Source organism: Oncorhynchus kisutch, linkage group LG14 (assembly GCF_002021735.2).
Source record: "Oncorhynchus kisutch isolate 150728-3 linkage group LG14, Okis_V2, whole genome shotgun sequence".
NCBI classification, from domain to species: Eukaryota; Metazoa; Chordata; class Actinopteri; order Salmoniformes; family Salmonidae; genus Oncorhynchus; species Oncorhynchus kisutch.
The window spans coordinates 40,383,312-40,410,431 of record NC_034187.2 but is presented as its reverse complement, the minus strand read 5'-3'; the positions used below and the strand labels follow the sequence as shown (position 1 = coordinate 40,410,431).

At 42.1% G+C, this 27,120-nt stretch overlaps 1 protein-coding gene across 1 annotated transcript in view; it reads right to left on the bottom strand.

The window, feature by feature from the left end:
• pacrg (PARK2 co-regulated) overlaps window positions 1-13,593 on the bottom strand; it is a 248,082-nt gene extending 234,489 nt beyond the window's left edge. Inside the window, exon 1 of the mRNA XM_020500838.2 lies at window positions 13,185-13,593. Within this exon, the coding sequence (XP_020356427.1) occupies window positions 13,185-13,259 (75 nt within the window). The 5' untranslated portion in view covers window positions 13,260-13,593. The remainder of the gene's footprint in view (window positions 1-13,184) is intronic.
• Window positions 13,594-27,120: the final 13,527 nt, after the last annotated feature.

The following is a 27,120-nucleotide window of genomic DNA, read 5'->3' as shown; positions in this document are numbered from 1 at the left end:
GGACGCTTCTCCCTCTCTGTCATGGATGTTAAGGTTGCCCTTATTTTGAAGATGTATTCCGTAGCCTTTTATGTTCTCTTTTTGACTCCATCTGCATATTTGCAATCAAACCCCAGAATTTTCTCCATCTCCTTGGCTATCATATACTCTAATTCCACTGATTTCGAACTCGGTCCTCCAGAAAGTGGAGAGCAACACTTATGCAGTTCTACTACGTGATATCTTTCAAAAAAGCTGCATTAGAAAGGATTACATACACATCCTGACTAGCTCATATTATAGACAGAAGCATGCTACATGGCAGACCAATCCGAACTCATCTCTCGGTATGTACAGTCCACTCATTATCTCAGCCAATCATGGCTAGCGGGAAGGTTGCTGACTTTTTCCATGGCTAACCCAACTAGGCTTGTAATTTAACAATTGTATTCGTATTTACAGATGGCATACAAGTATGTTATTCAGGCACATGAAAGTTTACATGTTCCAGAAGGCATTTCTGCAACAACAAAAAAAGTGGTTTGATTAAAAAAAGTGTACGTTCAAATGGCGTTCCTGTGAAATAGTGGCGCGCACCTTAGCCCTAGTTTCCTGAAACGACTCACATACAGTGAGCACCACACTTACAGTGGGGCAAAAAAGTATTTAGTCAGCCACCAATTGTGCAAGTTTTCCCACTTAAAAAAAATGAGAGGCCTGTAATTTTAATCATAGGTACACTTCAACTATGACAGACAAAATGAGGGGGAAAAACAGAAAATCACATTGTAGGATTTTTTATGAATTTATTTGCAAATTATGGTGGAAAATAAGTATTTGGTCACCTACAAACAAGCAAGATTTCTGGCTCTCACAGACCTGTAACTTATTCTTTAAGAGGCTCCTCTGTCCTCCACTTGTTACCTGTATTAATGGCACCTGTTTGAACTTGTTATCAGTATAAAAGACACCTGTCCACAACCTCAAACAGTCACACTCCAAACTCCACTATGGCCAAGACCAAAGAGCTGTCAAAGGAAACAAAATTGTAGACCTGCACCAGGCTGGGAAGACTGAATCTGCAATAGGTAAGCAGCTTGGTTTGAAGAAATCAACTGTGGGAGCAATTATTAGGAAATGGAAGACATACAAGACCACTGATAATCTCCCTCGATCTGGGGCTCCACACAAGATCTCACCCCATGGGGTCAAAATGATCACAAGAACAGTGAGCAAAAATCCCAGAACCACAAGGGGGGACCTAGTGAATGGCCTGCAGAGAGCTGGGACCAAAGTAACAAAGCCTACCATCAGTAACACATTACGCCGCCAGGTACTCAAATCCTGCAGTGCCAGACGTGTCCCCCTGCTAAGGCAGTACATGTCCAGGCCCATCTGAAGTTTGCTAGAGAGCATTTTGATGATCCAGAAGAAGATTGGGAGAATGTCATATGGTCAGATGAAACCAAAATATAACTTTTTGGTAAAAACTCAACTCGTCGTGTTTGGTGGAGTTGCATCCAAAGAACACCATACCTACTGTGAAGCATGGGGGTGAAAACATCATGCTTTGGGGCTGTTTTCCTGCAAAGGGACCAGGACGACTGATCCGTGTAAAGGAAAGAATGAATGGGGCCATGTATCGTGAGATTTTGAGTGAAAACCTCCTTCCATCAGCAAGGGCATTGAAGATGAAACGTGGCTGGGTCTTTCAGCATGACAATGATCCCAAACACACCGCCCGGGCAACGAAGGAGTGGCTTCGTAAGAAGCATTTCAAGGTCCTGGGGTGGCCTAGCCAGTCTCCAGATCTCAACCCCATAGAAAATCTTTGGAGGGAGTTGAAAGTCCGTGTTGCCCAGCAACAGCCCCAAAACATCACTGCTCTAGAGGAGATCTGCATGGAGGAATGGGCCAAAATACCAGCAACAGTGTGTGAAAACCTTGTGAAGACTTACAGAAAACGTTTGGCCTCTGTCATTGCCAACAAAGGGTATATAACAAAGTATTGAGATAAACTTTTGTTATTGACCAAATACTTATTTTCCACTATAATTTGCAAATAAATTCATAAAAAATCCTACAATGTGATTTTCTGGATTTGTTTTTCTCATTTTGTCTGTCATAGTTAAAGTGTACCTATGATGAAAATTACAGGCCTCTCTCATCTTTTTAAGTGGGAGAACTTGCACAATTGGTGGCTAACTAAATACTTTTTTGCCCCACTGTATGTCACTAATGTGCATTGTGAACGGATAATGAAGCTCCATGTAATCAACCTATTTTCGACACAATTGGCTGGAAAGCCTCAATGCTTCCGGAAGATTTGTTTCCCCATCACTTAGTGCCATCAGAAAGTTGATTTAGTAGCATACAATATATTGTACAATCTGTGTGTCTCACTTATTTTTATTGGCCCTGGGCGACTGTCAAGACCAAAGCCTGGTTTCCTAAAAGCATCTCAAGGCTAAGTTCATCACAGAACCATAGGATTCTATTGCCACTCATTTTGGTCATTTGTGAGGCATAAAAAAACTATTCTGATAATGTCTCCTGTCATGTAGGCCTGAAGGACGTAGAATTGCATGAAATGCATTTATAAAATGCATAAAAATGCTTCTGTTGAACTGTATGCCACTAGGCAAATCTGATGATAGAATAACGTTATTATAACTCAAAACATCTTCCTCAGCTATGGGCGTAATGCAAGGCATTATCGCTGGGATATGAGGTAACAACAGGGTCAGGCCTATGTTAAAAATGTTTCAAACGCCTCCTGAGTGGAGCAGCGGTCTTAGGCACTGCATCTCAGTGTTGCGGCGTCACAGGCTGTGTCACAACCAGCCATGTTCGGGAGCGAGTTGGTGTTAAGAAGTGTGGCTTGGCGGGTCATGTTTCGGACGACGCATGACTCGATCTTTGCCTCTCCCGAGCCCGTTGGGGAGTTGCAGCGATGAGACAAAAAGTGTTTGTTAGGCGTTAAGCCTGTGTTAAAAGATGCTTACAATTATTAAGGACATTTTCACATACGAAATTTGGTTTCCTGGAGTGTTTGTGAGAATTCTACAGACTAGGTTTCGCTTTCACAAGACCTGACAATAACAGGGTGAGATAAGCAAGATGCACAGTTAGCGAGCTAGCTTTTTGACAACGGGCAAAAAAAGTTATACACTTGCCGTGTCACAATAGCTGGTACTCGGGTCCTGGATCTTAGATCCACTACTCATGCAGGTCCAGGATTTGTTTCAGACGGGGTTTGTTTGCGTTTCACACATGCTTTATAGCGGATCAGGGTACCAAATGCTCAAGGATCCAGATCATAAGGGGATACATGAAAGCGCACTAAAATAATTGTGTTTGGGAAATAAAGATAGACATAGTTTTACTAAAAAGGTAGTGGTAATATTTCATTCAGTACAGAACATTTGTAGGCGGTTAACTTACCTGTAGCTGAACTTAACCCGGGTTTGGGGTAAATTGTGCCAAGAGGCCACTTCTTTTTGGACAAGCTGTGTTTTCAAAACTGTAATGATTACATGAACTCTGATTATGTCCAGGGATACACAACATTTTGAAATATATGTAGATATCTTTGTTAGAAAGAATAGTATATTTCCCTTAACTGAGCGGATGCTGAATGCCTCAACTTATCTCACACCCCCCTAAGCTATGAAGAAATAGAGGAAGAGGCAGCCTATTCAGTGTGGGTTTCTAAATAAAAGAGGGCAATCAGCTTAAGCTTCCCGTTCTTCGCTAAACACGCATGGTTGCTGGCTGCGGAGGTGACTCGATAGCTGTGGTGCGTGCATGCTAAGCAATAATTCACTTGCAATATGTGCAATGTAAATGTCCTGCTGACTTCACTAAGGGTGAATATCATATGATCCAAACAGAGCTATGGTTTATTTCCATCAGTATAAATGTCTCACCTCACTATGGTAATTATGAAAGTTTGACCACTTAGCAACATCAACATTGTTTTGTGTGCCCATAAGAATGATGAGTTACTATGGCAGGAACATTAGCATATTGAAATGTAAAACTTCTCTTATCACTTCATCATTTGCTCAACTAAAGCCAGGGACCGTTGTGAATAGATACTAGGCCTACATGCCTTACTAATAAATCAACCTGGACTCAGGGGTAGTAAAATAGTCCATTTAAATCCTGAAAAATGAATTAAATACAAAATAATGATGTTTTATTGCCACATACACCAGATAGGTGCAGTGAAATGTGTGGTTTAAAAGTGTGATATGTTATGTTTAGTATGGTATGTATTCATTTGTGGATGTCCATCATCCATTTTGTGTGATATGTTACAAATTAGAATTTGCATATGTGACTAATTGCAATTTGTACAATATGTTACGAATTTGCAAAACTTTTATGTTACGAATTACAATTTGCTGTGGCTAACGTTAGCTAGGTGGCTAATGCGAACGTTAGCTAGGCTAGGGATTAGGATTAGGAATTAGTTTAAAGGGCTACGGTTAGGTTTAGGGGAAGGGTTGCAAAGAAGCCAAAAAGTAGTAAGTATTTGCAAAGTTGCTAATTAGCTAAAATGCTCAAGTTGGCCATGATGAGATTCAAACACGCAATCCTTGGGTTGCTAGACGTTCACATTATAGGTCTACCCATCCACCCCGACCTACCAGCCTACTTTTGTTTTTGCCTTAAGTAACCTTCTGTCTTATGAACCATACCAAACGTAACATATCATACTAATTTGAGTGTCCCAGATTTACATTCACTATGTTACGTCTGGTCTATGAAACCACGCTGAATAAATAGGCATAGCCTAAGTGCCGAATGCCAAAATATGCAACAAACAATGTTGGCCTACTGTATAAATAATCAATTTTAGGCCTAAAGCCTAGGCCTTTTTACAAAACACTGAGAGGGCTGTTTGTCAAAATGTCCCACTATAACCTACTTCCTGGCTCAGAAGATGGGTTTACTTGACCAATCAATAGGACACGTCAATTAGGACTGATGGGCTCTGATATCTATTACATTCTCCTGATCCATCTTCATCTAAAATGGACAGGAGTGGTCTAAGGGAGCCAGACTGTCTTTGGAAATGACTCATTCAGTAGTTTAACTCAAAGTCTATGAGGTCTAGCCTATCACCTCTGGGGATACTCGATGGCCATGCCTTGCTACCTTGTGTTTGTGCTCAAATAGAGATGGAGAGTAAGGTACAAGCTGACAGACACTGCTTGTAATGCCAGCTCTATTAGCTTGATACAGAAGGCTGGTTAAATAAATAAATAAGAAAGAGTCTGAAAGGGTCGACGTGAGGCTGTCAGTGAGGTGCAGCACCTGTTCTGCATCCTTAAATACAGGTACATCTTCACTGTGCTTTACCTGCATTTTCTGCACTGGATGAAGACATTCCAGAAGCGCGCGTGCGCACACACACACACACACACCAGGCAATGTAACAACAAAAAGGCAAAATACTTGCCTCTTTTTGAAAGAGAACTCTGTTAATGGACTAAATCTGAATGACAGTCAGAAAATGTGTCCAGCAAGTGCCTTTTCTCCCTTTTCTCTTCCTTTCATTCTTCCTCTTACTCATTTGAGGGTCAATATCCAGGCTGGTGATTAATAATAATAATGACCTCTACACCAGGTGGTATCAGAGGAAGGCTGTAAAAAAATGTTAAATACTCCAGCCAACAAAGTCATAGACTATTCTCTTTGCTACCGACGGTAAGCACTACCGGTGCACCAAATCTGGAACCAACAGGAGTGGTTTAGCAGCCATAAGACTGCTAAATAGTTAACAAAATACCCCCCCCCCCCCACACTTTGCACTAACTCTTTTCACTCATCACATGTGCTGTTGCTACTGCTTATTATCTATCCCGTAACCTAGTCACTTTACACCTACCCATATGTACATTCGCCTCTGAAGGTAAATAATGTACTTACATTCAGTAATTTTGCTCTGAGTTGTCATCCTGAGGGTCCCAGAGATAAAAATGTAGTATAGTTTTTTAAAATCTATTTTTATATACAAATGTATATATGATATTCCTGGGAGTTTGTAAACTTACATTTTGTATTACCATATCATTTTTGTATGTTCTCTATAGTTATGTACTTCAAAATATATCAATTTACCAATTCGGCACATTTGGGCAGACTTGATAAAATTTATTGTGCAGTATTGCAATGCTTCACAAGATCAATCTGAAATGTTGCATACACACACAAAATCTAAATTGCGCCTTGACTCCTATATTATATTATCGGCTTTCTCTTGCATTTCAAAGATGGACTTTTTTTTTTTTTAAACGCCAGTTTTTTTTGTTTTTATTATCTTTTACCAGATCTAATGTGTTATATTCTCCTACATTCATTTCAAATTTCCACAAACTTCACATTTTGCATATCCTTGCTTCAGGTCCTGAGCTACAGGCAGTTAGATTGGGTTATGTCATTTTAGGCAAAACATTTTTTTTAAAGGGTCAGATTTATCCCTTTAAATTAGTGGATTTGGCTATTTCAGCCACACCCGTTGCTGACAGGTGTATAAAATCAAGCACACTGCCATGCAATCTCCATAGACAAACATTAGCAGTAGAATGGCCCTCCTGAAGAGCTCAGAGTCTTTCAACGTGGCACTGTCATAGGATGCCACCTTTCCAACAAGTCAGTTCATAAAATTTCTGCCCTGCTAGAGCTGCCCCGGTCAACTGTAAGTGCTGTTATTGTGAAGTGGAAACGTCTAGGAGCAACAACAGCTCAGCCGCAAAGTGGTATGCCACAGAAGCGATTCTGCGATTCCAACTTTGTGGAAACAGATTGGGGAAGCCCCTTTCCTGTTTCAGCATGACAATGCCCGGGTGCACAAAGCGAGGTCCATACAGAAATGGTTTGTCAAGATCGGTGTGGAAGAACTTGACTGGCCTGCACAGAGCCCTGACCTCAACACCATTGAACACCTTTGGGATGAATTGGAATGACGACTGCGAGCCAGACCTAATCGCCCAACATCAGTGCCCGACCTCACTAATGTTCTTGTGGCTGAATGGAAGCAAGTCCCCGCAGCAATGTTCCAACATCTATTGGAAAACCTTCCCTCAACATCTAGTGAAAAGCCTTCCCAGAAGAGTGGAGTCTGTTAAAGCAGCAAAAGGGCGACCAACTCCATATGCCCATGATTTTGAAATTATATTTTTGTCCACATATACAACATGACCAAAAGTATCTACCTCAATGAATTCGTACCCCTACACATAAACACTGTATTGGTACCTTGTGTATATAGCCAAGTTATTTCTACTCATTGTGTATGAATTCCTCGTGTTATTATCTTTCTTTTATATTTTTCTCTGCATTTTTGGAAATAGCCCGTAAGTAAGCATTTCAATGTTAGTTATTTTGCTACTGTAGCATGTCTCTGTTCCTGCCAGGAGAGGGAGAGAGTCATTTCAGGAAGCCAGTGACAGGTTGCCCCGTCATTCCATTATCCCATTCATCCTACCAACAACCAACCTGATTATGGAACGCCGTTTGGGTCTTTGCGTGTCCCCCGAAAAAAAGACACAATTCTATTATAGAATGTTGCGTGTGCTGAATTTGCCCGTGCAAGCCAAGAGCCACCATTACAATCACTGTCACAGCTGTACAATACTGCATTGGTAATAAGGCATTATTTGTTCGACCCAATAGGAAAACGTCTGTGTGAGCATTTGAAATTAGATCAGGTCAAAAGAGCAGGATCCACATTTTTTGCATATATCTTTGAAACAGATGTTATTTCCAACTTCTGGGGTAGCTAGCTAGCTTTACCTAGCTTGCACCAGTGGCACCTAGCTTGCACCAATGCAACCGGCCTGAAAACAATATTCTTCGTATTAGCTATGTAGCCACTTGTTGTTCTCCTATTGAAATAACTAGCTAGCCAGCTACTTAACCCTGTTGCCCAAAACTAATGTTATAAACAGCCAGCTAGCTTCACCTGGCTAATATGGCTTGACCTGACCGGGTTATGTGTTGTGAAAATAGCCACAATAAGGATTAGCCACAACAGTGGAACTTGCGTTTCCGCTTCCATATAAAAGTCCCTCTTTGAAAGTGTTGCAGAATGTTACAATTTGTGGAATCATGCCATATTTAGACTCGATAATCTTGAACATGGTTGGAGTGTTGGAATGTGGAGCAATGAAACGGAGTATGAGTCTATTCGGTGACACCCACAGAAAATCATTGTGATGAGTTTACACCAGTGTTTCCTCTGCGTTCATTTACAGTGGGGCAAAAAAGTATCTAGTCAGCCACCAATTGTGGAAGTTCTCCCACTTAAAGATGAGAGAGGCCTGTAATTTTCATCATAGGTACACTTAAACTATGACAGACAAAATGAGGAAAAGAAATCCAGAAAATCACATTGTAGGATTTTTAATGAATTTATTTGCAAATTATGGTGGAAAATAAGTATTTGGTCAATAACAAAAGTTTATCTCAATACTTTGTTATATACCCTTTTTTGGCAATGACAGTTTTCTGTAAGTCTTCACAAGGTTTTCACACACTGTTGCTGGTATTTTGGCCCATTCCTCCATGCAGATCTCCTCTAGAGCAGTGATGTTTTGGGGCTGTTGCTGGGCAACACAGACTTTCAACTCCCTCCAAAGATGTTCTATGGGGTTGAGATCTGGAGATTGGCTTGGCCACTCCAGGACCTTGAAATGCTTCTTACGAAGCCACTCCTTCGTTGCCCGGGCGGTGTGTTTGGGATCATTGTCATGCTGAAAGACCCAGCCATGTTTCATCTTCAATGCCCTTGCTGATGGAAGGAGGATTTCACTCAAAATCTCACGATACATGGCCCCATTCATTCTTTCCTTTACACGGATCAGTCGTCCTGGTCCCTTTGCAGAAAAAAAGTCCCAAAGCATGATGTTTCCACCCCCATGCTTCACAGTAGGTATGGTGTTCTTTGGATGCAACTTAGCATTCTTTGTTATCCAAACACAACGAGTTGAGTTTTTACCAAAAAGTGCTATTTTGGTTTCATCTGACCATATGACATTCTCCCAATCTTCTTCTGGATCATCCAAATACTCTCTAGCAAACTTCAGACGGGCCTGGACATGTACTGGCTTAAGCAGGGGGACACGTCTGGCACTGCAGGATTTGAGTCCCTGGCAGCGTAGTGTGTTACTGATGGTAGGCTTTGTTACTTTGGTCCCAGCTTTGGTCATTCACTAGGACCCCCGTGTGGTTCTGGGATTTTTGCTCACCGTTCTTGTGATAATTTTGACCCCACGGGGTGAGATCTTGCGTGGAGCCCCAGATCGTGGGAGATTATCAGTGGTCTTGTATGTCTTCCATTTCCTAATAATTGCTCCCACAGTTGATTTCTTCAAACCAAGCTGCTTACCTATTGCAGATTCAGTCTTCCCAGCCTGGTGCAGGTCTACAATTTCGTTTCTGGTGTCCTTTGACAGCTCTTTGGTCTTGGCCATAGTGGAGTTTGGAGTGTGACTGTTTGAGGTTGTGGACAGGTGTCTTTTATACTGATAACAAGTTCAAACAGGTGCCATTAATACAGGTAACGAGTGGAGGACAGAGGAGCCTCTTAAAGAAGAAGTTACAGGTCTGTGAGAGCCAGAAATCTTGCTTGTTTGTAGGTGACCAAATACTTATTTTCCACCATAATTTGCAAATAAATTCATAAAAAATATTTGTTTTTCTCATTTTGTCTGTCATAGTTGAAGTGTACCTATGATGAAAATTACAGGCCTCTCTCATCTTTTTAAGTGGGAGAACTTGCACAATTGGTGGCTGACTAAATACTTTTTTGCCCCACTGTAAGTGTGGTGCTGCGCCACGGCATAATTGCCGTCACACCTATTTCCACACCTATTTCTACCAAACATAGTTTCAATAAAGTTCTGTGAAGCACATTCACTTTTCATGGTAAATAAATCATCTGTCTGGGTTCAACAGTTCTGAAGGTTATTTAGCTCTGTGAGCTGTGGCAGGCAGCCTGCAACTCAAGAAACACGGCGCACCAGTGACCAGCGAGCGAGTGACCCGTGCGCAATACAGAAGCTCTCTGGCGCAAAACACAATTCACTTGAATCACCTCAGTGCACCTGCGTGAGAAACTGCAAGAAAGGTACGTTAGCTTGTTTGTTTGACTAACGTTAGCTAGCTAACTAGTTAACTACATAAGCTAGCTATAACCTGACAACTCTACTAACATAACATCTATAATGCTGCTGCCACAATTAACGGCAATTAGCTATAGAATATCCATAAGTATATTGATGATAGAAACACGCTTAACTAACGTTACTAGTCTAGCAAGTTAGCTAACATTAGCTGGTTTGTTTGGAACTGTATAAAGTGCAAGCAAGATAGCTGCATTTATCTGTCTTCGATTGGATTTTTTTTGCATCCCTACCTCACTCATCCCAAGAGTGAGGTAGGGATGCATGAGGGACAGAGTAGAGGAGAGGAGAGAGCCAGGAGGGGAGATGGAAGGAGAAAAGGAGAGAGGAGAGCAGAGTGGAACAGAGGAAAGGAGAGAGCCAGGAGGGGAGATGGAAGGAGAAAAGGAGAAGGGAGAGCAGAGTGGAACAGAGGAAAGGAAAGAGCCAGGAGGGGAGATGGAAGGAGAAAAGGAGAGAGGAGAGCAGAGAGCAGAGTGGAACAGAGGAAAGGAGAGAGCCAGGAGGGGAGATGGAAGGAGAAAAGGAGAGAGGAGAGCAGAGTGGAACAGAGGAAAGGAGAGAGCCAGGAAGGGAGCTGAAAGGAGAGAGGAGAGCTGAGAGAAGGAGAAGAAAGAGGAGTAGATAAAAGGAGAAGAGGAGGAGGAGCGAGGACTAAGGCCAAGTGAGCACAACCGCCAATCCGGATGGGACACAAAATGGCTTAAAATGTACAGACTGATTCCCTTTAATTGGGCTAAGGGCTAAAAATGTTTGCATATTTAGTCTGTACTAGTCTACAGCATTATGTGGAGTGTTGTAATGCTTGCTATCTGTAATAGTTTGGTTAATAATGGTTTATATATTTTTTTTTCCTTTTAAAAAGTCACCAGAACCAAGGTTCAGTACATATACATGTTTTGTTTATATATATATATATATATATATATATATATATATATATATATATATATATATATTTTTTTTTTTTTTTTTTTTTTTTTTTTATATATTTAAAAAAAATGTTACCTTTATTTAATTAGGCAAGTCAGTTAACAACAAATTCTTATTTACAGTGACGGCCTATTCTGGCCAAACCCAGACGACGCTGGGCCAATTGTGCGGCGCCCTATGGGAATCCCAATCACGGCTGGATAAGATACAGCCTGGATTGGAACCAGGTACTATAGTGACGCCTTTTGCACTGAGATGCAGTGCCTTAGACCGCTTCGCCACTCGGGAGACCAATATTATCGTCGTAGTAGCTCTTATTGCGGGACTGTGGGAAAACATATCCCCAGTCAGCATATTGTGCCTATTGATATGTGTATTGCACTATACAGCCTTACCTAAGGATTGGGGATCAATGAAATGGGGTACTTGTCTACTCTACTCAGTACCCAAGTGCTTTTTTCCCAAAGTCCTCCTCAGAGTTATCAGGTTCTAAAACATCCAGGTCGTATTGTTTTTACACATAGTAGGTTGACTGGTACCATAAATGTGGTTCAATTCACAGTGGTTTCAGAGACCCCCAATAAGAGCTACAATGCTAATGTTCTCTGGGTGTCACTGAGTAGACTGATACTGTAACGGAGTAGTAGGAAGGATCGGAGGACCAAAATGCAGCGTGGTATGTATCCATAATGTAATTTAATGAGAATGAATACAGAATACAAAAAGAACAAGAGAAACAAAATGAAAACCGAAACAGTCCCGAATGGTGCAAACACTGAAACGGAAAATTATCACCCATGAAACACAGGTGGGAAAAGGCTACCTAAGTATGATTCTCAATCAGAGACAACTAACGACACCTGCCTCTGATTGAGAGCCATACCAGGCCAAACACAAAAACACCACATAGAAAAAGGAACATAGACAACCCACCCAACTCACGCCCTGACCATACTATAACAAAGACATAACAAAAGAACTAAGGTCAGAACGTGACAGATACGCCATGTCATTGATCCACAATCCATAGGTAAGGCTGTACAGTGAAATAAGTATTCCAACAAAGTCTAAAACATCCAATGTGATTAACATATTTTTGTCAAATGAGCAAATTATTGTCTTTTGTTGAATTTATATAATAATATTACAACCTCGTTTAGCATGATCTATTCCATTATGGCATGATTGCACTATTTGTATTCATTTGCATCACTTCCAATTAGACTCTATTTTGAAGGCGAACCGCAAATTCTACTATAGTGGCTAACCCTTATTGTGGCTAGCTTCACATAGGTGGGTGAGACCACCATTAATCAAATAGGAACTGTCGTATAAATTAGGGGTATTTTAGATAATGACACATAGCTAGATAGTTAGCTAGCTAACTATAGTTGCTGTAACAGATGATGTCGTTTTTGGGGAAGAACAGAACTTGGGGAAGTGCGCGAGACAAAACATGATCAGCATCATAGCGTAGGTATCGGTGAATCATTGTGACATATGAAATACGAGTAATCGTGTAATCAATGTGTAATAATTACGTAATAAATTTACGTGACGTGAGTCATGTTCAGGTCCTGATTGGTCAACAAGCTTATTACGTCAAATAGTATTATTTGACACTTCAAATAGTGTTATTTGACATGTATCTTTTTTGACACACAAAGCCCAAAACGGCGTTCCATACTGATGGCAGAGGGCGTGGGGCTACTGTGTGTATGACTATGCATGACAAAGCACAACACAATCACAATGCTGAACTTTTGGCGCAATTGTTTCAGCCGATCATACTAACAAATGTGACGTTAGCTACGTAGTAGATGAATCAGTTAATTTAGACTATTACTGTATAGTTAACAAGCTATGCCAAATATACTTTCCCCTATGCCAAAATAGCATCGTCACGAGAAGTCATTGATTTGCTGATGCTGGTATTGTGTCTTTATGCAATCTAGTTAGAGTATTTTGTCAACTGGCTAGCTAGTTAACTAAGCTAGCGAGCAACAACATTATAACAATTAGAACAAGGGTTAGCTAACGTTAGTTATAGCTTTAGATATGATGACTCAAACTTACCACTGAGTTCTTCATTGTTGACTTCACCGTAAACCCTTCGGTTTTCAGCTCCAGGGCTCTCATATTTGTGCACATGATACAAACTAAAAACGTTAACACGTTTAAGGACTACCGTTAGATAAACTAAAATGTAACTATTCACCGAGCAACATTAGCTAGCTACACTTCTGACTCTGTTAGGGTTGTTACGGGTTCACTTTGAAGACGCCTTCCCGTTGCTATGCAGGGTGTTTCCATGGAAACGCCACGCTGTGCGCGCTCTTCCCCGCTGCAGCCTGGAGGAGCTACATGTGCGGACGTTATGCCTACTTTTTATGGTCCATTCTGAAAAACATGTGGATATAAACATAAACACTTTAGCCTCCTGTCGGCTACTGCACTGCATAGTATTATACACAATAATAATTGTACCATCCTACTGTAACGTAGGCCTATATAGAGCCAAACCTATTTTCATCAGAGATCAAGTCAGGGCTCAGTTTTTCTAGCAGAACAGGGCCAGTCTAATCTATTCATTAAGCACACCCAGGCACCTGTGCAAGTATTTTCAGATGGATATAAGACAAAGACTTATATTTTCTACAAGTTCTTATCAGACTTTTTATCTGATTATCATCAAAGTATATTCCTTCTTCGTGCACACATTAATTAGCCCATAGAACGATTCTGTTATCATTGTGGTTGGAATCCTCACCTGACAAATCAACGGTCATGTGCCTCACATAATGCAGTAGGCGACCATCTAAGTGCCTAATGATGACTTATCAGGCAGGTTAATTGACGCCTTGACTCTCGAAAGATGGTTAGAGAGCCAGAGCCTGTTGAATCATTCCAATTTAGGGATGTGGCACTTTTAATCTCCAATGTCCTTTTTGCCTCTCTGGACTTTCTTCCTGAGCTGGTCCAACTGTTATTAATCTTTAGTGCACAGGCAATTTCTCTAAAAGCCCCTATTTGCTTTTTATGGCTCCATTGAGAGGGGTTGGTTGCGATGGAGAGGAAGACTGTAAACAAGAGATGCGGGGAAGGAAGGCGAGTTATGTCCCTGTCAGCAGCAGTGGTCGCTGGCCCTCTTTTCTCCCCCTGAAGATTAAAAAGAGCAGGAAGAAGAGTTTCAAAAGTAAAGCGGAGCGTCAGCATGAATTCAGCTGAACTGAGAAATGGCTGCTGCTGGAACAGAATGGTATCACACTGTTTCAAAAACCCGCTGAGGAGGAAAGTGTGATCTGGAAGAAACATGGTAGATATTGCAAAGTGGCTTTTTAAATGCAAAACAATGATATACTAGGCCTACATTTTCCCTTTATAGTATTGCGCTACACCCCACAGGTCAAGCTAATACTGTATGTCTATTTTTCTCTACTACCACAAGGACATCTACAAAAAGGAGCCTCTGGCTCCACAATAAAGGATTAATTGCCTTGTTTCCTGTGACTAATGATGTGTTTATGTGCACTTTCTGTTTTGATCTCTCAGAAAAATCGGCACGCTGAGAGCGGAGTGAAGGAAAACACCTCCGCCACTACCACCATGACACCAAGAAGTGAATGTACCTCTATGCAGTGCATGCCTTGATTTATATCCTGTGTTTTCGTCCCCAGCATCTCAATTTCCATCATCTTATCCTCATGGTTTGATCTCCAGCTCATTTGCCAGGCCCCCTCAATGCCCCGACAGTGTTCGATGTGAGGAAAGCCACAATTATGACATCATGAAAGCAGAATACCCACAGAATACCTAGAAAATGGAAGCCAAGGGGAGTTCGGCTTCTCCGAAGAGCCCAAGAGGAAGTCAGCAGGAAATAGAGGAGACAGTTGCAACATGTCCGCCAATTACCGATGCAGCCACACTGCTGTTAGTGTCAGCGATTAGGCTTTCAATGAGTTCTCTGGGGCCAGCTGGTGCATCAGTTTGTGAATGTCACGAGGTGACAAGTGTAGATGGAACCTTGCTAATCTAAGGAGGTGATGCTCTGTCACCTGATAGATACTGTAGGATGACCAACAAAGATAAAAACAACAGTAGTAGTAGTCAAGTAGATTTGTTATGGTACACAGTACAATGAAATGCTTACTTGCAGGTTCACTTTCAACTATACTGCATTAGAAGAAGAAAAAAAGGAAAATAAGCTCAATGGAATAAAAAACAGAGTAAATTTAGCATAAATATATAATATATTGTTACGTGTAAATTACATTGAATTTGATCACTCACATGTCATCAATGATGGATGCTATTTAGGCCATTATAGCATTGGCAAAGTCATCAACAGCTATTTTTTCAATTAAACTGTCACACCCTGACCATAGTTTGCTTTGTATGTTCTATGTTTTGTTTGGTCAGGGTGTGATCTGAGTGGGCATTCTATGTTGGATGTCTTGTTTGTCTGTTTCTGTGTTTGGGCCTGATATGGTTCTCAATCAGAGGCAGGTGTTAGTGATTGTCTCTGATTGGGAACCATATTTAGGTAGCCTGTTTGGTGTTTTTCTTGTTTTTGTATATTGTTCTATTTTCATCTTCATTAAAGATGTATTAAAATAACCACGCTGCGTTTTGGTCCGCCTCTCCTTCAACAGAAGAAAGCCGTGAGTTCCAGCTCGTCCTTTAGTGGGCCATATGGAGAACGTTCCTGCTTCCCCTGCTCGCACCCCTTTTCATGCCATTCTGCTGTGGGGAGACCAGTCTAAATCTCTCCGGGTTCTCATTGACGGTACCCTGGCGTCCGAGCTGAACATCCCCACTCAACCCCTCTCCATTCCCATGGACGTTAGAGCGCTAGCCGAGCGCTCTATAGGCCGAGTCACCCACAACACCACTCCCATCAACCTACGCATGTCAGGGAACCACAGCGAGGCTATCCAGTTCCTGCTCATCAAGTCCCCTCAGATTATCCTGGCTCCAATGACACATTCCCCTCATTAACTGGTCTACTGGTGCCTTCATGGGCTGGAGCCCGTTCTGCCACGCCCATTGCCTGAAGTCAGCACAATGCTTTTGGTGCCCTACAATGGTTCAGGATGTCACTGCGTTTGTCATCGCCTGCACAGTCTGTGCTCAGAATAAGACTCCTCAGTAAGCTCTGGCTGGTCTTCTGCAACCACTGCCTGTCTCTCACCGACCCTGGTCCCACATATCCCTGGATTTCATCATGGGTCTCCCCCTGTCTGAGGGCAACACTGCCATCCTGGCTGTGGTCGACCGGTTTTCCAAGGCCGCTCACTTCATTCCTCTCCCCTAATACCCTCGGCCAAGGAGACGGCCCAGCTCATGGGGCAGCACGTCTTCCGGATCCATGGGCTGCCCATGGACATGGTTTCCGACCGGGGGCCTCAGTTCTCGTCCTGGTTCTGGATGGCCTTCTGCGCCCTCATTGGGTCATCGGCCAGCCTGTCCTCTGGGTTCCACCCCCATTCCAATGGCCAGTCGGAGCAAGCCAACCAGGATCTTGAGACTACTCTGCGCTGCCTGGTCTCCGCCAACCCTACCTCCTGGAGCCAGCAGCTGGTGTGGGTTGAGTACACCCGCAACACCCTTCCCTGCTCTGCCACGGCCTATCTCAGATTGAGTGTTTCCTGGGGTATCAGCCCCCGCTCTTCCCCGAGCAGGAGGAAGAAGACGGTGTACCTTCCACCCAGATGTTTGTGCGCCACTGTCTTCATACCTGGAGGAGAGCCCGGTTGGCCCTCCTCAAGACCACCTCCAGGTATCGACAACAGGTGGATCGCCATCGGACCCCGGTATCGTCTCTGGCAGAAGGTATGGCTATCCACCCGGGATCTGCCCCTCCGGGTGGAATCCTGCAAACTCTCCCCCCAGTTTATCAGCCCATTTCCCATCTCCAAGATTATTAGCCCCTCTGTTGTTCATCTTCTGTTGCCCCGTACCCTTCGTCTACATCCCACCTTTCATGTGCCCAGAGCCCTTTGTCTCCCGTTTCCAGTCAAGTCAACCAGCGTTTTTGTTCTCAGCTCCTGCTTTTTCCAGTCTCTCCTTTTTCTCACCCTCCTGGTTTTAACCCTTGCCTGTCCTGACTTTGAGCCCGCCTGCCTGACCACTCTGCCTGCCCCTGACCCTTCCTGCCGACCTGTACCTTTGCCCCACCTCTGGATTGTTGACCTTTGCCTACCTTGACCCTAAGCCTGCCTGCCATCCGGTACCATTGCCCCACCTCTGGTTTCCTGACCCCTGCCTGCCTTGATCTGTCTATTGCCTGTCCCTGTTGGAATATTAAACCATTGTCAATTCAACGTGTCTGCATCTGGGTCTTAGCTTGATTCCTGATACTTATGGCTTGGTTTTTGCTCTGACATGCATTGTCAACTGTGGGACCTTATATGGACAGGTGAGTGCCTTTCTAAATCATGTCTAATTTATTTAAAATAACAGGTGGACTCCAATCAAGTTGTAGAAACATCCAGGATGATCACTGGAAACAGGATGCACCTGAGCTCAATTTTGAGTCTCATAGCAAAGGTATTTAAGGTATTTAAGGTATTTTTGTTTTTGCAAAAATGTATAAAAAAACGTTTTTTGCTTTGTCATTATCGGTATTGTGTATAAATTGATAAGGAAAAATTGGTATTTTAAATCAAATTTAGAATAAGGCTGTAACTTAGCAAAATGTGGAAAAAGTGAAGGGGTCTAAATATTTTCTGAATGCACTACATATATATACACACACACTGAAAAAAATATAAAAGCAACATGTTAAGAGTTGGTCCCATGTTTCATGAGCTGAAATAACAGATCCCATAAATGTTTCATAATTTCACAGAAATTGAGTACCGATTTCTTTACACCCCTGTTAGTGACCATTTCTCATTTTCCAAGATAATCTATCCACCTGAAAGGTGTGCCATATCAAGAAGCTGATTAAACAGCATGGTCATTACACAAGTGCACCTTATGCTGGGGGGCAATAAAAGGACACTCGAATGTTTTGTCACACAACACAATGCCACAAAAAAATTTGAGTTTTTAGGGAGCGTGCAATAGGTATGATGACTGTCCACCAGAGCTGTTGGCAGAGAATTGAATATTAATTTCTCAACCATAAGCCGCCGAAAAACGTCTTTATTGAAAATTTGGTAGTACGTCCAACCGGCCTCACAACCGCAGACCACGTGTATGGTGTCGTGTGGGCGAGCAGTTTCCTGATGTCAACATTGTGAATGGAGTGCCCCATGGTGGCGGTATAGTTATGATATGGGCCGGAATATGCTACGGACAACAAACACAATTGCATTTAATCAATGGCAATTTAAAAATATATATATATTTTAGGGGCAGGATTTTTTTACCGCTTTATCTCCCCAATTGGTAGTTACAGTCTTGTCCTATCGCTGCAACTCCCATACGGACTCGGGAGAGGCGAAGGTCAAAAGCCATTTGTCACCCAAAACACGACCCTGCTCGCTTAACCTGGAAGCCAGCTGCAACAATGTGTCGGAGGAAACATCGTACAACTGGCAACATGAGTCAGCATGCATGTGCCCGGCCCACCACAAGGACATCCCGGCCAGCTAAATCCACCCCTAATCTGCTGGGCCAGTTGTGCGCTGCCTCATGTGTCTCTTAGTCACAGCCAGCTGCAACACAGGCTGGGATCGAACCCTGGTCTGCAGTGACGCCTCTAGCACCGCGATGCAGTGTCTTAGGCCACTGCACCACTTGGGAGGTGACCAATGGCAATTGGAATGCATAGAGATATCGTGACAAGAACCTGAGGCCCATTGTCATGCCATTCATCCGCCACCATCACCTCATGTTTCAGAATGATAATGCACAGCCCTATGTCATCTGTACATAATTCCTGGAAGCTGAAAATGTCTCAGTTCTTCCATGCCCTGCATACTCACCAGACATGTCACCCATTGAGCCTGTTTGGGAAGCACTGGATGGACGTGTACAACAGCGTCTTCCAGTTCCCGCCAATATCCAGCAACTTCACACAGCCATTGAAGAGGACTGGGACAACATTCCACAGGCCACAATCAACAGCCTGATCAACTCTATTTGGAAGGAGATGTGTTGCGCTGCATGAGGCAAATGTTGGTCACAACAGATACTGACTGGTTATCTGATCCACTCCCTTACCTTTTGTTTTAAGGTATCTGTGACCAACAGATGCAAATCTGTATTTCCAGTCATGTGAAATCCAATGATTAGGGCCTAATGAATTTATTTAAATTGACTGATTTCCTTATACAGTATGAACAGTAACTCAGTAAAATCTTTGCAATTGTTGTGCATGTGCATTGTTTGCATGTTGTGTTTATATTTTTGTTACGTATTTATACTGTAGAGTGCCTTCGGAAAGTATTCAGACCCCTTGACTTTTTAAATTTTTTGTTGTGTTATAGCCTTATGCTAAAGTATAATACATTCGTTTTTTTCCTCATCAATCTACACACAAAACCACATAATGACAAAGCAAAAATATATATTTTTTAGAAATTTTAGCAAATTTATTACAAATGTCACCGACCGGCTCGATTCAGTCCTATGTAGCAAAATTTGAAGGACACCAATAAGAAGAAGAGACTTGTTTGGGCCATGAAACATGAGCAATGGACATTAGACCGGTGGAAATCTGTCCTTTGGTCTGATGAGTCCAAATTTGAGATTTTTGGTTCCAACCACCATGTCTTTATGAGACGCAGAGTAGGTGAACAGATGATCTCCGTATGTGTGGTTCCCACCGTGAAGCATGGAGGAGGAGGTGTGATGGTGTGGGGGTGCTTTGCTGGTGACACTGTCTGTGATTTATTTAAAATTCAAGGCACACTTAACCAGCACGGCTACCACAGCATTATGCAGTGATACGCCATCCCATCTGTTTTTCGCTTAGTGGGACGATCATTTGTTTTTCAACAGGACAATGACCCAACGCACCTACAGGCTGTGTAAGGGCTATTTGACCAAGAAGGAGAAGGATGGAGGGCTGCACCAGATGACCTGGCCTCTACAATTACCCGACCTCAACCCAATTGAGATGCTTTGGGATGAGTTGGACCGCAGAGTTTTAGGAAAAGCAGCCAACAGGTGCTCAGCATATGTGGGAACTCTTTCAAGAATGTTGGAAAGGCTTTCCAAGTGAAGCTGGTTGAGAGAATCCCAAGAGTGTGCAAAGCTGTCATCAAGGCAAAGGGTGGCTACTTTGGAGAATCTCAAATATAAAACATATTTTGATTTGTTTAAGACTTTTTTGGTTACTACATGATTCCATATGTGTTATTTCATAGCTTTGATGTCTTCACTATTATTCTACAATGTAGAAATGAGTAGGTGTGTCCAAACTTGTCACTGGTACTGTATGTGTCAGCCTACTAATTATAAAAATGCTAAATAGGCCCTATTATATTAAAACATTTAAATCAAGTTCACTAGCCTATAATTGTAACTTTGTAGGCCGCATGTCCTGCACCAGCATCGGATGTTCTCTCCCAGCTTCATGGTTTGAACAAGGTCTGTAACTCCAGTCCACTTAATACAGTATAATACAAGATTAGATTAGGCTACTGGAGCTTGTTTAATTTATTTACCTAAGAGAGCATAGCTACATCTGTGGGCCTTTATGTTTTTCTGTCGTGCATAACGTGCGGCACCCTATATATCATAGCTATGTATTTAATAACAGCACAATTATTTGGGCTTGAGATCATAAAATGTCTTTAATATATGGCTCATCAGGGTCAGGCAGCATCAGGCTTGAATTTTCATGCCATTCAAAGCTCTAATAAAATCCATATATATTTATGATTTATATCATTTAGAACGGCACTTCTGGTTTTCCTGGGTTACCCAGGAATAAATTGATTTAATCTCAGGATGGAACATTCGTCAAATATCAGGAAAATATTCAACCCTAGTCGTAATCAAATATTACCCAATTATCCATTACAAAATGGACTGTGTGAACATCAATCTTGAGGTTGGAATGGTCATACAGATAACACATAGGATATATATAGCATTTAAGTGGTTGGTTTGGGATGTCTACAATTCATTTGGGTGGTGCTAACATCAAGAAACGTTCTAGACCAGGGTCGCTTATTTCTTTTAGTCCTCCTAATCAAGATTAGGATAGCAGGTCTATAGGGAAAACTAATTCTAGATCAACACAGGCTCTTTCTCTCTGGAGCATTTACAAAACCCACTCCATAGCTCTTCTTTTGAAGCAGCCAGTTGGCTGCAGATACTTGATATGGGTATAGAGTCGCAAGGCTCCCCTGAAAGCCACAACGTATTGATCCCCATGAATAATATAGGACAGCTTTGAGGCCAGTTGATGTTGAAAGGTCCGGGCTACCTCTCCGAGCAAATTACATCCTCACTGATCCATGACTGAACTCCAATCAGATATTTAGATGAATATGTCAATTCAATTCAATCAGTTTTTTTTTGTCGAGACCGAGTTGGTTTCTTTCGGCCAGATTGTTTGTTTTTCTTGGGTGGCAGATCTAAATTGTTGTTTTCGTGTCGGGTTGATGTGTCTCAATAGTTTTGCTGGTTCGTTCAACCCTGATGGATACAGAATAGACTGGCAAAACATTTTTGACAACAGTCTAATAAACTTTTATCCTCCAGTTATGGTGCTGGAGAAAATGTTTCCTCAAATGGAAGGACACATTTCCTTTAAGGCTGTCAGGTGATTTTATTGAAGTTCATTGACTGCTTTTACTTCTTCCACTTCTTCACACATTCCGGACATCACTGACTGCACTGGTGTCAGTCTTTGCCTATACAGTATAATTGCCTTCTGAAGGTTTCAGCTTCCCTCTCACCTTAAGGGTCAATGTCACACAAACTTGTGAACAATCACAACACCAGGCCCACAGGGCCACGCTTGAACATTCACATTGATACCTGCCCTCTGCTTTCTATGTGGCAGCACCGAGGAGTAAGGATGTGCTCACAGCCTCTCTACCCCCTCTTTCTCTCCCCCTCGTTCATTCATTCACTCTCTCCCCTCCCTTCTCTCTCCCTCTCTTATATCCACACACACACACACAAGATCCCTATGGTGACAAAGCCGCCGGTACAGCAATGTAATTTGCTCTCACTTGAGCAAAAACAGCATGCTTCGCATTCACCTGACAGATGCCGGGAGTTTGAGCATGCAACACTCAAATAAAAAGAGACAGGCATTTATAAAGCCTATATATTTAAAAGCGAATCTCCCTAAGTAAAAATGATACAGGGTGCCAATCATGCCAAGGCAGATGGGGATACAGAGGGGGAGGAGGGAAACAGAAAACACTATTTCTAACGAGAAGTCGAGGCTTCACATCACATATGCGACTCTTCTCCCAGGGCAGGAGGCTGTGTTCCCGCCTCTCTGGCTCTCCCGACACTTTGCCTTAGTTAATTGCTCCGGTTACGGGCTGAATAGGATTGGTATTCTGCCAGGGCGTCGGAAAACAGATGGTGTTTAAGTAAAATATTATTAACACCTCCCTGCATTCTGAGATGCCGTGCCTGGGCGCAGACGAAGCAGGTGAAACACTGATTTCCATAATGGAATCAAAGTGCTTACACAAATTGGGACGAGCTTCCAACAGTTTCGGACTTATTTTTTTTCTTCACATTTTGTCTTTGATTCTTTTCCCCTCCCATTTGTTATTTTGTTATTTTATCTTAATCCCTGGTTATGATTATTCATAGCATGTTGTTGTTGAGATGTGTTTGTGTGTGATTAAGGATTCGGTTTATCAGATATGGCTGGCCCCCCACTGCTGGTGGTCTGACACAGCCAGTGATGGTTGGCGACAGCCTCCATGGTGGGCCCATCTGTCTTCACATTTGAAAACGATTTTCTTTTTTTCAACATGCCATTTTATGCCATGTTAAGAGCAGCTTGTGGCTTACACACCAATGAATTAGACAGACTTCTAAAAAATATATACATTTTTGAAACCGTCATTTAAATACACTGAGTTTACAAAACGTTAAGAGCACTCTTTCCATGAAATAGACTGACTGAGGGGAATCCAGGTGAAAGCTATGATCCCTTATTGATGTCACCTCAATCAGCGTAGATGAAGGGGAGGAGACAGTTTGAAGAAGGATTTTTAAGCCTCGAGACAATTGAGATATGGATGTGTGCCACTCAGAGGGTGAATGGACAAGACAAAAGTTGTAAGAGTCTTTGAGCGGGGGTATGGTAGTAGGTGCCAGGCGCACCGGTCAAGAACTGCAACGCTGCTGGGGTTTTCACGCTCAACAGTTTCTCAGTTATATCAAGAATGGTCCATCACCCAAAGGACATCCAGCCAACTTGACACAATTGTGGTAAGCATTGGAGTCAACATGGACCAGCATCCCTGTGGAACTCTTTCGACACCTTGCAGCCCATGCCCCGACGAATTGAGGCTGATCTGAGGGCAAAAGACGGTGCAACTCAATATTAGGAATGTTTTTTTCACTCAGTGTATATGCTGTAAATTGAACTGCGGACCTTTTCCAGAATCTTCTAAGATGTTGCCCTACAATGACAGGTCTCTCTTTAAAATGAAAATATTACAAAAAGCTGCAGTACATTGTTTCCCTGAACAAGAACGAATTGAAAGTTTCATTCAACAAAGGAAGGAAAAAGAACTTCTCCAAAGAGACATTCTAAGAAACCCCAGCATTTTGGAGAATGCACATTCAACGAAGCTCAAATATGCTTTGAAACGCTTTGAAATATATGTAACAGCCTATCTAAGAGAAGCTGTAAAGGCATTTTCTGCCAGATGGTAGAGAAGGTGTTGGAGAGAGGGGTGAGAGGAGAGGGGATGAGAGAGGCCAACTAGACGGCACTAGAGAAGAGTGTGAGATCAGAAAAGGAGAACACTGACCAGAGAGAATTAAAGCTAGCTGTGAACATGGTGGATGAGAAGAGGGTCCTTTTGATGACAGAGCTGTAAAGAGAGAAAGAAAGAGTGGATATGTTCTGAACTCAAACGTGTACAAAATGCAGCAAGTCAAATCCCGTCGTCTCACATCTTATTTGTCACTTCCAGGTCTCCAGAGGTCTGACCCTCCTTAAACCTAGCCTGTTCCAGACAAGACCACTGGCACATAGCCTTAGAACGGGAGATCACTGACCTGACCTGTCCTCCACATCCCTGCAGACTCATCCAGTTTTCTACACCCTTCACCCCTCTCTCAAGTCCCGACCTCCCTACCCCCACAGGGAAGCCTGCACATTTTATCTGTCACATGCTTCGTAAACAACAGGAGTAGACTAACAGTGAAATTCTTACTTACGGGCAAGGTTAGGTAGGTTATTTTCTAAATGTAATCTTTAATAATCAATGGGTAAACAGCTCCAGTCAAAAGTTTGGACACACCTACTCATTCAAGGGTTTTGTTTAATAATAGTGAAGACATCAACACGATGAAAAAACACATATGGAATCATGTAGTAACCAAAAAAGTGTAAAACAAATCAAAATGTATTTTGTATTTGAGATTCTTCAAAGTAGCCACCCATTGCCTTGATGACAGCTTTGCACACTCTTGGCATTCTCTCAACCAGCTTCACTTTCCAACAGTCTTGAAGGAGTTCCCACATATGCTGAGCATTGGTTGCTTTTCCTTCACTCTGCGGTCCAACTCATCCCTAAACATCTCAATTGGATTGAGGTTGGGTGATTGTGGAGGCCAGGTCATCTGATGCAGCGCTCCATCAATCTCCTACTTGGTCAAATAGCCCTTACACAGCTTGGTGGTGTGTTTTGGATCATTGTCATGTTGAAAAACAAATGATAGTCCCACTAAGCGCAAACCACATGGGACTGCGTATCGCTGCAGAATGCTGTGGTAGCCATGCTGGTTAAGTGTGCCTTGAATTCTAAATCAATCACTGACAGTGTCACCAGCAAAGCCCCCCCACACAAATCACACCTCCTCCTCCATGCTTCACAGTGGGAACTACACATGCGGAGATCATCCGTTCACCTACTCTGCATCTAACAAAGACACGACGGTTGGAACCAAAAATTTCCATCAGTCTAATGTCCATTGCTCATGTTTTTTGGCCCAAGTAAGTCTCTTCTTCTTATTGGTGTCCATTAGTAGTAGTTTCATTGCAGCAATTCGACCATGAGTGCCTGATTCACAGTTGATGTTGAGAAGTGTCTGTTACTTGAACTCTGTGAAGCATTTATTTGCGTTGTAATTTCTGAGGCTGGTAACTCAAATTAACTTATCCTCTGCAGCAGAGGTAACTCTGGGACTTCCTTTCCTGTGGTGGTCCTTATGAGACCCAGTTTCATAATAGCACTTGAAGAAACTTTAAAGTTCTTGAAATTTTCCAGATTGACTGACCTTCATGTCTTAAAGTAACAAAATAGCCTCCAATACCCTACTCAACAAATTGCAATCCGTTTTATCACCAAAGCCCCATATACTACCCACCATTGCGACCTGTACGCTCTCGTTGGCTGGCCCTCGCTTCATACTCGTCGCCAAACCCACTGGCTCCATGTCATCTAAAAGTCCCTGCTAGGTAAAGTCCCCCCTTATCTCAGCTCGCTGGTCACCATAGCATCTCCCACCTGTAGCACACGCTCCAGCAGGTATATCTCTCTAGTCACCCCCAAAACCAATTCTTTCTTTGGCCGCCTCTCCTTCCAGTTCTCTGCTGCCAATGACTGGAACGAACTACAAAAATCTCTGAAACTGGAAACACTTATCTCCCTCACTAGCTTTAAGCACCAACTGTCAGAGCAGCTCACAGATTACTGCACCTGTACATAGCCCACCTATAATTTAGCCCAAACAACTACCTCTTTCCCAACTGTATTTAATTTTAATTAATTAATTTATTTTGCTCCTTTGCACCCCATTATTTTTTATTTCTACTTTGCACATTCTTCCATTGCAAAACTACCATTCCAGTATTTTACTTGCTATATTGTATTTACTTTGCCATCATGGCCTTTTTTGCCTTTACCTCCCTTCTCACCTCATTTGCTCACATTGTATATAGACTTGTTTATACTGCATTATTGACTGTATGTTTGTTTTTACTCCATGTGTAACTCTGTGTCGTTTTATCTGTCGAACTGCTTTGCTTTATCTTGGCCAGGTCGCAATTGTAAATGAGAACTTGTTCTCAACTTGCCTACCTGGTTAAATAAAGGTAAAATAAATAAAAAAATAAAAAAATGGGCTGTCATTTCTCTTAGATTATTTGAGCTGTTCTTGCCATAATATGGACTTGATCTTTTACCAAATAGGGCTATGTTCTGTATACCACCCCTACCTTGTCACAACACAAAACACATTAAGAATGAAATAAATTCCACAAATAAACTTTTAAGAAGGCACACCTGTTAATTGAAATGCATTCCAGATGACAACCTCATGAAGCTGGTTGAGAGAATGCCAAGAGTGTGCAAAGCTGTCATCAAGGCAAAGGGTGGCTTGAATAATCTCAAATATTAAATATATTTCAATTTGTTTAACACGTCTTTGGTTACTACATGATTCCATACGTGTTATTTCATAGTTTCGATGTCTTCACTATTATTCAACATTGTAGAAAATAGTAAAATAAAGCAAAATTCTGGAATTAGTAGGTGTGTCCAAACTGTTGACTGGTACTGTATTTAATTAATTTATAAGTCCAAAAATGGATGTAGCACCTACAGATTGCCCCTTTAATTAGATTGAGCAGTAAAAGCACCACTCATGGTATTCTTAAATTAAAGTTGTTTTTGACAGTATGGAGCACAATACCACAGAGGAGTAAAGGCGGTAGGAGCATTTTGTATTATTCTGTATGCAAATCTGTCACACTCCATTTAGTATATGTTTTGTATTGTATATATTAATTTGTGAATATCCATCAACCAATTTGTATGATGTTGAAAAAATGCGCAAAATGTACAATATGTTATGAATTCCAATTTGTTGTGGCTAACGTTAGCTAGCTAGCTAATGC